General features: G+C 32.9%; 1 protein-coding gene across 1 annotated transcript in view; it reads left to right on the plus strand.

Moving 5' to 3' along the window:
* The window catches only part of LOC105627778 (disks large homolog 4), a 349,694-nt gene that overhangs the window by 267,526 nt on the left and 68,627 nt on the right, over nucleotides 1–13,541 (plus strand). Inside the window, exon 10 of the mRNA XM_012209058.1 lies at nucleotides 271–409. Within this exon, the coding sequence (XP_012064448.1) occupies nucleotides 271–409 (139 nt within the window). The remainder of the gene's footprint in view (nucleotides 1–270; nucleotides 410–13,541) is intronic.

Below are 13,541 nucleotides of genomic sequence, written 5' to 3' on the forward strand. Positions count from 1 at the left end.
TATAATTAATATATATATATATATATATATATATATATATATATATATATACATATAATTAATTATTAATAATAAAAATAATTCTATTCTATTATGAAAATAAATACGAGCATATATAGTCAGTGAATATTTATTTATACTATCGAATAGATTTAATATCTTTTACGTACAATGAAATAACATCAGAAATAGAAAACATTGGAAGGATTTGTTGATGATTTTTCACACATGTACAATAACAGACGATGTCTCTAATTTTTTGTTTGATAGGTAAGCAAAACGGCTCCGTGTCCGCGATAGAAAACAACACCGCGGCTCTACCATATTCGCAGGAATCACGTCACGCGTCATCTCTTGCTCTGCACGGTACTGGGACACCAAGGGCAGTTTCCCAGGAGGATGTGTCACGGTAAGTCTCTCTCTTTTTACTATTTTTTAGAGATTGTACGCGAGTCGGCTGCTTCTGGTCAACATCTTGCAGTCTTTTTACGAAGATTGCGGTACGCCATATCCGCCACCGATCTTCTCTCGCGAACATAAAACAGGTCTCGTTCGCTGGTCACGTCCGATACTTTCGGGATGCACCGAGCGCTCGCCCTCTCTCACAATCCGTTCGTTCGTACGTGATTTAATTTAATGCCGCGTTGCGCGTTACATGTCCGGTTCGTTTTATATTACTATACTGTTTTCTCGATAATAACGCGAGTTTGCAAACTCAAAAACGTAAACGCGCCGTTGAAATAGGCTATTTGTTCGCGTTCTTGTTGTCGATTTATTGAACTGACCCGTCGACCAATCGTGCAAAATACGGTACTAATTTCAAAAGTAAACTGAGTGAAATGGATAAACTGTATCGGATGAGTGTTTCCGAGGGATCGATGAGCAACGCGAACCCAATGGAGGGTAAAGAGCTTGCGGTAGAACCGGTGCGCACAAGCTAATTGCCGATGGATTAAGGGCTTATCGAATTGGCCCGACTATACCATGGAGGTGGGATTGGTCCGGACACATTATGTACCTCTGCTGGAGGCTTACTCACGCCAGTTCGGTTCCTCCTATTGACCTGTCCGTTCGTTGTTAACCCCTTTCGAATGCGAGTCTCCAATATCGCCGTGTTCTCGGGACTGTCCAGGTTAAGGTCGTCACTGAACATCGCGCGAACGGAATAGAAGATCAAATAAAGCGGGAATGAACCGATATTGATTTATCTCTAATTATCTCTTGAAATCTTTCAATCGATTTTGATGAGTCTTAGTCATTTCATCATTCACATATCTTAAATTTATCTTTTTATATCGCTTTGTTTTAATGATATATTTTACGACAGATTTAATTAATAAATAATTGTAGAGAGAGATTAATTAACAAGATCTATTTATTCAATTTTAATTTAAAAACAAAATGGTAAAAGCTAGTAAAATTATATATTCTATTTTTATCATTAACCTTCTTAATCCTCTAGAGATGATGTTTTTTCTTATCAAAAAATTTCTTTACTAACTTTTTCTTAAAATTATCTCATAAGTAAAGAATCTATTAGTACATATTCCGTATATCGATGTATAACGTTTTTGATGGTTAAAGTATACTATATTTCACTATTTAGTACATATATTTTCATTTTTAATTCTTAAATAACTAATCTGTATAAAATTTATCCCGAATTTAATTTTAAACTGAACGTTGCAATGTTCAAATATGTAACATTCATTCGTAGAAGATTAAGAACAAATTATTTTATAATGTAATACAGAGACTATTTTTTCTATAAAAATATCTAACAAGTAAGTACCACTAATTTATAAGTTATAGCAACCATAATTAAAAATTATTACAAAGTAAACTTTAGGTTTTTTTTTAGATTAGCGAATAGATAATGATATCTTGTAATAAATTTTAAAGATTCGCTCTTATAAAATTTGTATTTAAGATTTAATTATGAAGAAATAATGTTAGGAACAAATTATGAAAAATGACAAGTCCAAATTGCATCAAAAATTTCTTTTTAAAAGGTTTTACGATAACGGAATATTCCATATAGAAGTTATATAACTATTATTATGTTATTTATTTCTATTATTATTTCTATTATTATGTTATTTAAAAAGTTTTATTCGCGTCTTCTTATTTTTACAGTAGTTTTACAGTCGAGTAATTCTTCAATTTTTGAAAAAGAGAATATAACTTGATATATGCAAAATAACCATAGGAATATTAAAAATGATATACATGTATGTATTTAAAATGTTTTGAGAAAATTTTTTTTACATGATGCATGTAATATATAAATTCATTTTAATATTAGGTCAGGGAAAAAGTTTCTTTGTATATTTAAAAAAATTTTTTGCAAAAGTTTTTCATTTGTTGCGAAATTTTTGTTATGATTATATCATTCGCCAGAGCAAAGTTTCAACTTTAAGAATTTATTTTTTAAATGGCGATATGATGATTTTTATTTTCGGAATTATGAGCAATCGAAATCAGAGAATGCTTCTTTACTTAACTCGCGAATAACTTAAGAACAAAAATCATAGGAACATTTTTAAAAAATGATTTTGAAAGAAAAAGCTTTCACGATGAGTAGTCGAAAATTTTCATAAATTTTTTTTGGGTACGTGAAAGACCCTCAAAGTGAAAAGAAAATTTTTTATCTTTTTCAGCTCATAGCTTTTTAAATGTAAAAATTATCAAAGTCACAGAAACAAAAAATATAGTAACCTTTCGAAAGTAGAGATTTTAAGTTTTAAAAGCCTTTTTTTAATTTAAATTTCGTTCATTTTTGACGAAAATATTGTATATACAATTTTGAATTAAAAAATACGAAGAAACTTTTTCCCCAACTCAATATAATCTTCCATTATATAAATTCATTCCAATATATAAATTGATTTTAATATAATCTTCCATTTCTCCCTCTCGAAGAATCCTATTGAAAAGAGTAGAATCTCCGTTCGATAAAATATAGAAAGTTTAACTTTGATCGAGAAAAAGAAATTTAAAAATAGCGCGCGAGGAACAACTAATTGTACTCTACTCTTGACTTATATCTGCGCCAGATTGCTGGAAGTCATTCCACAGTTAAACATTACCATGAATGGAATATTTCATTAAGCCGACCAGCCGTCATGAAAGTTTCGCACACCTGTGCGCTGCCAGGCTCACTGTCCATTTATTCAGCTTTCCGAGCTGCATAGACTCTATCGCTTGCATTATTTTCCGAATACACTATTCATTTGAATCTCATTCAACGTTTCTTCTTTTATTAATTTTTATTTTAATTCAATTAAATCAATGATTTTGTGATAACGCCTGCCTAATGATTATTAAAGATCAAAGCATTCACTATCTATTTAATTAACATCACATTTAATTAATATCAAATTTGACAAGTCTGAAAAAAAAAATTAAAATTATATAATTAAATATAAACATAGAAAAATTATGTACATATATATAGGTTTTTTATATATGTTACATTCGATTTATATTTTATATTCAAATTTGATTGTATGATTAATCATTGAAAATTGCAAAGTGACGCGTTCTGAGCTCACATGTTAATTCAACTTAATAACATCTCTCATCGTTGAAAAAAAGACTTTTCTCTCTGACATTCCTGTATTCTCGAGGCAGCGAATTTTACGCGAGACGTCGCGCCTTGTGGAGAAACAATTCGCGTGTGCATGTCAAAGAGAAAAAAGATCTATCACAAAAGAAACAAAGCCTGTCCGTACTCGGCGGACTATAATTTTTATCTCGTTTGATTGGAACAATTCCGGGCGTTGATTGGCAAACTCATCTTTGTTTTCCACGCTGGCTTTAACGTGGACACATTGCGGTTCGAAAAGTTCTCTTTGAGAGAAAATTCTCTCTTAAATTTCTTGTTCGCGTTTTTATTTGCATAGTTCATCGAAATACTTCTTGTCGATACCGCGTCGACTACGTCGAATGCACCGCAAAATGCAGATGCATTTTTATTGTGCGGTATTCTGTACCGCGCGACGGATGCTCGCGACACGTCCACAAATGCGCGTTTTTAATTACTTGAGCGTGTCCAAGAATACTACTCTGAGTCGTTGCTCAGTTACATATACGTATCGTGAATACATTATAAAAACTTCAATGCAGTTTGTTCATAGTTAGAATTTTGCTGTATTTATTCGTAATCATACTTCCGGAAATGGTTATAAATTCTTTAAAGGATATATCTTCTTTATGCTTTTTTAAGAGATTTGCTCGGAAGGAATTCGATTGAGCTTTTAATGCCTATTTCCACTAATGTAGATTAATCTTAATCTTGATTCAACCTATTCTTTTTCTAATTCGTAAAACTATAGAAAAGATATTTCAAATTAAACTGAGATTGAAGTTAATCCACCTGGGTAGAAACGGTCATAAATCTTTCATTAATCTTCGGTCAAGTTGAAGACACAAATCGATCTTTTAATTGTAGATTTTGAAAAATTAATGTAACTAAACAGTTTCTGTAAAAGAAATAAGTAATTAAAATTCAATCCGACTTCTATGATAGTAAAAGCTCGACGTTAAAGCTTTCACAAGTACTTTTTCACATGTACTTTTAGATTTTTAAACAGTTCGGAATAATAAAAATAATAAAAATCTGTACTGTGGCTCTCAAAGACATAGGTTGCTGATAGAGGTTCAAAATTCCATATAGTTGATACGGAGGATTAATTATGGCTTTCTCGATACGAATAATACTAATCAATAATAATTAGTGCTATATCATTTCCTAGCGGTATAATCCGCTATTACATATGTATACGGATGAACACATTCGAATGTGCATGTACGAGCGCACAGCTGTGTCTCCGAAATGCGGGCCAAGGTCGCAGCTGGTCCGGGTCACGAACGAACTACTGGATCCGACCAATCTCGCTTACGTGATGCGGCATCCTCTCTGCATCGATCTGTATGCGTCCCACTGTATCTTTGCTTAATACTATCGACTTTTCATTATCGTGATACTATTTACTTTCTTGTATTACAATAGCAAAAATTTATTACACCTGATTAACTAGAAGATTACACTAAAAAAAAAGATTTACTAAATTCTTAATAACATATTTTTTTAAATATATTGAGTAAACATTTATTTATAATAAATAAATATTTATTAAAGAATAATATTTAAATCAAATTCATAGTTTTTGTATCAAATAAATATATGTTTACATTTACTTAACTATTCAAACTATTCAAACAAATATTTATTAAACTTTTTTTTCAGTGTAGCTAATTCTAAATAACAAAAAATTAATTTAAGTGGAAAGTGTAAAAAACATAAATTTCAAAATCTGATTAAATAATTCGATTTGTTCATTACGATGCGTATTTAGCAATGTATTATCGTAAGCTCTCGTATAACTCTTTAAGTCTGCTTGCAGACTTCTTGAATTTCAAAGAGGAAAAGACTTCGTTACTATTTTTTAGAGAATTATCATATTATTTTTATACGCGTTCTGAGTACACGATGTGTTGCAACATATCATGAGCCCTTTGCTCTGTAATTTTTGATGGTCAACATAGAACTCCTTCATCCGGCTCATTGTGTCACACCCTTGTGTGTGACGGAGTAAATTTAATTTCTTCTGTGACTCTTGTCCCGTCGGACATCCTGGCCGGAGATGTCCGGTCCAGCGCTAGGAAACTCGTCGTGAACAATAGTGTCCTAAGTGCGAAAAGGATGTCATGAAAAATTTTCTCGACAATTTTGCATTTTACCGGAAATACTGACTGTACGAGTGTGAAGATTTTATGAGATGTTTTTTAAATATAAGAGAATAAATAAATTAATATATTAATACTAACGCATATTAAATATTTAGAAATATTTTTTTAACTTCTTTGAATTTTACATATTTTACGTTTTTTTGAACTTTTTAATCTGTATATACTTTTCTAATTTTGTACAGTATTGTCTGAAATTTGCAAATACTTTTATTTTAGTTTGTTTTATATATTATAAAAGAATCTGCTTTAAGATCATTCATCTGTTTTTGCACAAATAAATACATTTTTTTTTGTTGTAAAATATAACATTGCTGTGGAAACAATGCAATATAGATAATCTCTTTTAATTCCATGGACGTTTTAACGTTTCAATGGGCTTGCTGCAAATTTTTGCACTTTCGTAATGCGTGACGATGCTCATCGGAAGCCAGAAGCATGTGAAGCGAGGATTAAGAACGCTTTTATACCGGATAATTTTCAGGGATGCGGCAGCTTTTGCATTGAAGAATAATGGATATCCTGATGTGAGATGATCCCATATTATTTAGCGGGGTAGCTGTGCCGAGAATTTTCCACGAGCTTCCTAGCAAAGATCCTCGAATTTTTCTCTTTCTTTTTTTATCTGTTTTTTTTTCTCTCTTACAAACGTGACACTGAGAATTGTTGCATTGTTCACAGAACTTTCTGAGTTCCTGCGAATTTTCTTGTCATATTTTTTTCGGCACAATTATCTGTTTCTATCATGTTTCTGAAAATGGTTAATACTTCCTATTTCTAATTTGTAAAGCACGGCGTCAGTTGAGAACAGTTATCTTTTTTTCTATATTATTTAATATTTTAATTCGTGAGGGTTTAATTAAATAATAAATTAATTTTCATAAATTATTTGATATTTATTTATGCAAATAAATGGAATAATGTAAGAGGAAAAATGGCATATGCCTATGCAAATAATGTAATAATGTAAGAGGATAAATGATATATGTGTATTTTTCTGAACTATTTTTCTATAATTTTTATATCTTATTACTTTGAAATTACTAATATACGTTTAGTGATAAAAATAGTTTTTTATAATAAAGTTATGTAATATTTGTCGGCAAGTTAAAATTTATTTAATCCTTCGTTGTGGTAGATTGTGTTTCCAGTAACTAAAATAAATTTGTTACCATAGCACAATGCTATGGTATGAGCCTTTGAACCGTGCCATCTGCAGCGAAATATGCGCTTGCTACCGCATAACGGGCGCATTTGCACAGTTTGTTTAATTTACAGTCCACGACCCAATTCTGGACCGTTCTGTATAATGTATCGTTTGTTGCGGCACGATCTCTAGAGAGCCGTTGTCTAGGAAACGTGGCATTGCGAGATACATTTAATTCATAGAAATGTAAATGATAAACGTTTCTTAGAATTAAATATTGTAACTAAGAAAGAAACATATTTCAGTTTATTGCATTATGTTCGAAAAAATTTGTATATTTTCTGTTTTAAATATTCTATATTAAAGCACTTGCATAAACAAAACAAAATTAACGTATCAAATAAAAGCAAAATTAATTCTGTGAATGAAATACTATATAGTTATATGTTTCAAGAACTATTAAAATGATGAATATTTTCAATCAATTTTACACATATATTACTAATTACATCAATTAATCAGTGTATTGAAATCTTTCTCTTAGTTCTATATGTCTCTTAGTTCTATATATGTGGAAGTTAGATATCAGTTTGAAGATATATATTGAATTATATTGAAAATTATATTTATCGATCAGCATTTAAAATATATCTCTAGAGTTAAAACACAAAAGAATAAAAAATATGGAAGAATTATATTTAAAAAAAAAAGACCTGTTTCATGACTTATTAATCTTGTGCTAGTGATCCACGTGGAAAGAAAGGGATATCGAGAAACTTATAATCGTGATCGGTCGAAGGATGCAGTCTGTCGCGATTTTTCGCGAGTTTCGCTGAAACGGTCATTTTCCGCGGTCTAGTTGCCGGCGGTCGACAGTTAACGAGTTTGGTGGCCGGAAGTATGCCTGTGCAGAAATGACTTGTAACCGACGAACGTCTGTGCGGATCTCTCGGGACTCTCGTAGGATCCACAGACCAATAAGTCTTTCGGTGGCGGCGGCGTGCGATGTGATAATGCTGGCTCAGCCATCGCGACGCCGCCAGACGCCGTCGTTAAGAGAGAGGAGAAAATTTCTCGGTTGCGTTCAACCGTGGTAGCAACGTCGTTTAGCGGCGTTCGTTTTCACAGTCTGACAAGATCTGGCATATCACCGATATCACGATGCCCAGTCAGCGATATTGGCTTTTCTCTTCGTTTTGCACTCCGTTGTGGCACAAGATTTTACTGAATATAGATTCCATATGCCATATGTAAGAAAGAGAATCTAAAAAAATGAAAGGGTAATATAGACACCACATTTATTTTTGTCTAAATTATTTTTTAGAAATGTTTCATATCTATTTGGATGTCAGTAAATGATAAATATGTCATCTAAAAATTCAGAACTATAATGATTGATACACACGAGTATAGAGTATAAACTCCACGAATTATGTATTTATGTATTTTTAAAAAATATTATATTATAATATAATATTTATATACGTGAATGAAGAAGTTTTCGATAACGTAGTTTTTATGGCGTGTGTAAAGCTTCTCACTGACAGAGACAGAGTTGGCAGGTTATCGTGGCGTTGAGTAGCCCGGATATTTCATTAACCAGCCGGAAGTTATGTCGGAAATGTGAGTGTAGAGAAGCGACGTTCTCCTGGCTACAGCCTAGGAATGATATTGCTTAGCAAGATAGGAAATCGAAAAGCGTGAGGAAATGCAGATTCTTCCGCGGCGAAAGCTGCGGAATTGAAAATTTTCCAGTTTAAACTCGCATTTTCGTGCGTTGCGGGAATTTTCTGCATTAATTTTACGTGATACACAAAGCGCTTTTCGCAAAAGTTGCATCGACGGATTCGACGTCCGTCGTCCACAGCGGAGTCGATCGTAAAACTTGATATCAACCGAAGATAAAACGGAGATAGGGACGAATAGGATTCAGAAGTAAAATGAAACGTGTCATCACGAGACTAAAAACCAGGCAAAATGGATTCCGAGAACCAATTAAACTTGGATGAACCCGAAAGCTGCTCCGTAACCCTTCTTTAATATTTCTCGCTTCCGCCTTCTCTCCTATCGTCAAAATTCTGATAAGACATGGAAGATCCATTTTATTTTGCATTTTATTTTTGCATTTTATTTTGGAAATTTAATTTAAACAATGAATTAAAACAATTTTAGTATAAATAATTTTTTTACTTTTGGACAATACGTGTATATTAAGTTCTTTTTTTCGACAAATATCTAAAGACGATGATCTAATATAATTAAATTTTTATTTTTTTATCTAAACATTACACATAATAAATATAAAGAATTTCTCGTTTTGTAATATTTCTACAACATAATTTATCGAATATAATAAATTAAATTTACACGAAAAAAAAAATTTTTTGATAAATCAGTCTGCTTAAAATTGCATATTGTAAGTTGTATTTCTGTAAAAAATATGGAAAGATCGTGATGTCCAAAACGCATCAGAAAATTAAAAGAGATCAATGATTATACATATGAACTAACTTATTAAAGTAAATTATTATTTGAATTATAAATATATTAATTCGAGAATGCTAATGAGGAACGGTTATTATCAAATTGTGTAATTTAATATATAAAAGTATATAGGGGATTACGGAATTAATACGCAGGAACAAATAAAGCATAATACGATATTGATAATCAGCCATAATTAACAGCCATACAATATGATGGCAATTATATGCAGAATATATTATTCACTTTAAATTTTATATTTCCAATTTATCGTTTACTATAATCCTTTACTTTCTATACATATATCTCTCGAGTTTCTCCAGATTATCGAGCTAAGAACAATAAAAAAGTTCATTTATCTTTCGGTTTCGTCATATTATAGAGAATGTCTTTCCGCATCACACTCGTTTCTAAACCCTACCGAGGCTAATCTTCACTAGGACTGGTATTCTGTCATATTATTTCGATATATTCTCTTTTTCTAAAGGAGAAGCCTGTCAGTTTCGCGGAAAGCTCGCAATTAAATCTTTCAATGAAGCGTGCGACTAATCCGGAAGTCCTCCATCCTTTTTTCGAGAATACGTACTCACACGCACACATATAGACGCAGTTGCGCTCACGTTGTGAAAGCTTCAAGCGAAAACAAGTAGTCGGCGTTATTAATGGCTGCCCTTTCGTCGCGAAGTGTGGACATTGCGAATTAATCAAAAGCATCCCGCTGTCACGCCCCACAATGAAATTGGAGCGAGATAATCTGGCCCTTACTCTTTGAAGCCGCTCTAAGAAACGTGATTAATGGTTTTTCGTCGTTAGGACGTCAGGATCGAATCGTTACGACATCCGAATCATTTTTTTACATAGACCGCTCGATCCACCGATCTTACTTTAAAAACATATAAAACGAACTCAAACTCGACTTTTCTTCCGTAATTTAAGGTCAGTGTGAAGACTGATTTTTCTCTTATCTTCTTTTTATTGTCATTACACAGTTATCATTAAACAAACTTTTTACTAATATTTTCTGAAATGTGGAATGGAGCAGTTTAATCAAAAAGTTAATAAAAATTACGTTAAATTAACTTTCACGTTCACTAATGAATTTGAGAAATACTTTTCTAAATATTTTAAGACATTTCTCAAAAAGATACGATTTTTTGACCATGATGAAATCATCCCTCACGTCAAAGATCTTTTTCTACAACTGTTCGTAGGTACGGATCTTCTATTCTTATCTTATAATTCCAGATTGATAAGGTAAGATTATTCTGTTATCGTGAAATAACTAGTCGAAAATAATTCTTTTTAATCGTATCTCAGAACTTAAATGTCACAATCGTTCACGCACCTCTCGTCACAATCAACATTTACCGCGTCCAAAGTGCGCTGTCATGCAGAGTCCCTAATATTCAGTAACAGCACATTCTCTCAGCACGCGACTCGAGAAATTACTGCACGTCCAGGCGAGCGCGGAATCGCATTAGGCGAGTTTGTTACGGTGTTCGAAAGATCCTTTTGAGGGTACTGCCGAGAGACCGAAGCCAAGTTGGCGAAATCTGGCGACGGATTCCACCCGAAAGCGCGTGTTGAGCCAACACTTCTCAAGTCGCTCGCTTGACCGACGAACCTTGTACGTTCATTAGACAAGTTTGCAACGTTTTCGGTGTCCGTTGGAAGCGACATTCAGCGGGCCTATCCTATTTACTCCATGTGTATTGTGTACATATCCTTCGCCGGTCTCGAAACTCGCGGGACATGGCAGTCGTGAAGATTTAGCGAATGCTCTGTGATCCAGTTATTAACCGTTGAGTAATATCTGTTGTTAGTTGCTGGCGGCGACTCGGTATGTTGGCGAATTAATCGACTTGGTAAACTCTAAGTCCAGATTTGTCAATCTTGCGGTGGTTGTGGGACGTAGTGAAGCTCCGCTTGAGCGAGACGTAAATGTCGGTGAAAGTTTACCTTGAGATGATGAATCTCTCGGCGCGTATCGTCGTTGAAGATGCGATTGTTAAGCACGGGTGGACAGTAGATTGATGGGCAAATCGATGGAAACCATGACTAAGGTACTTTAGATGAAAGTAAAGTTGAGATAAAATAATACAAATATAAATAAAATTACTCCGTAAGCTTGATGTGTTTAAGGATTTTTTAAAGTAAGTTACAGTTTATTTCTACAATCGATGATATTTATATTTCTTTACATTACTAATAGTTTACCGTTTTATTAATAATTTTTAAAATTATATTTACAGAGATTGTGATTACGATAAATATAGAATAGATTTAAGCGAATCAGATCAATTGTTGTTTATTGAAAAAAAAATAATCAGAAACAAATTTTGTTATTAAGTTTTATTATAAGTTCTTAATTTTTATAACTTTGGTTTAGTAAAATAATACATAAACATGGTATTTCTTATTACAAAAAAATCAAGAAGATGGAATTATTCGATTCACTCCAAAAACACTTTTATTAGACTGAATTAGCAAACTAGACACTGTAAAAGCATTATAATTTTTTTAATAAGTTTTAACATTTTTTTGTTACAAAATTTATGATTTTTTTGAAGGATTGTAATTTTATGAGAGATAAAATTTCTTCGTACATTCACAATCTCTGCGTTTGTATCGTCGATTGACGCTGGATCGCATGCAATATAGAGAACTTGTTTATTGTTTCCAGTACAAAGGAAGCGCGTGGAAGTAACTATAGTGATAAAATAGCTTGTTTGAAAAAAAAAACAAAATGAATAATTTTCTATAAACTAATCTCTTGTATTGATCCAATTCATCCTGTGATTCGATTCGCCTCTACTCTGTAGTTATATCGTAAATACGTATAAACGTGTTTAGATTAAGTTACTATACTCGATTCCTCTTTAACGGATAGAAATCCTCTGTGGCGTGTTTCGCGGTGCGGAATTATCGCTAGACACAATGACAGTATTGCAACGACGTATCAATCGCGTGACGTCGCAAAATTACATAATGTGACCGACGAAACGTCATAATTCTCAAGCGTAAGCTTAAATCATTAACATCGTGTGGCAATGAAGTTGCGGCGCAGATCGGCAAGACGACAGATTGTTACGTCAGAACGATCGCATCTCCCGATGCAGGAGACATGCACGCGTATTTACGTTCGTGCGTGCTTACGTGCATTCGCGGGCAACAATGTGGGAAGGACGGTTGCGCAACCATGTCGCCAGTTATGCGATTAATACGCGCGCCATTGTGCCGAACTGTGTCACCAAGTGCATACGGAGATCGAGAGCGCTTCTGGGACGCGCGATACCGCGATAAGCGAGGTACTCCAATGGTGAACAATAAGCTTCGAAACGTCGACCACTTAACAAGCGTTGTCTCGTTGTGGTCCTCTCGAACTGCATTTCGTGTATTTTGTCGCCGGCTTTTCAATTATTGTGTCTCACTCAATTTTCTCGAATGATTTTTTTTTTCTAAGAACTCCATCAAATATAGTGTTTCCTTCTTTCTCTTGTAATTTTGTATTTTAACGTAAAATATTCTAGACATTCTAGTAATTACTTAAATCTTAATCTTCCGCTTGTAATCACAATCTTTTTAGCACACAAGCGAATTTTATTTCTATTAAATCTCTCCGAAATAAAGGAAGATGAATTCCGGTTTCTCCTAAATTATTTATATATATTTTGTAGTATCTAGTAAATATCATGAAATATCTGTAATAATATTTGTAATAGAGATGTTGAAAAGTTCTGAATTTGTTTTCACATTTTTTTGAAAATCTAGAACAGTAAAAAAAATTTGAATCGGACAAAAAAGACCAGGTTATGTATAAATGGACGGTATAATGAAACTGATACACATATAGACCTTTTATTTTCCATAATCAACAATTGTCAATTTGCAAGTGATAGATAGATACTAGAACATTTCGTCAGATATAATATCACTAATATAAATATTTCGATACAGAAGCCATACTTATCGAATTTTATCGATTATAAAACTGTGATGAATAACGATGCTGATTGAGCTTAATAATAACTTACGAATGACTCACTCATTTACTGATTCATTGTAACTCCCGCAAATCTGTGTCACCGCAAACATTTATGACGTGTCAGGTAAGAAATGGCAAACATAATTTGAATATAATTAAATTAATATATAATCT

Source organism: Atta cephalotes (genome assembly GCF_000143395.1).
Source record: "Atta cephalotes unplaced genomic scaffold scaffold00010, whole genome shotgun sequence".
In the NCBI taxonomy this organism is placed as follows: Eukaryota; Metazoa; Arthropoda; class Insecta; order Hymenoptera; family Formicidae; genus Atta; species Atta cephalotes.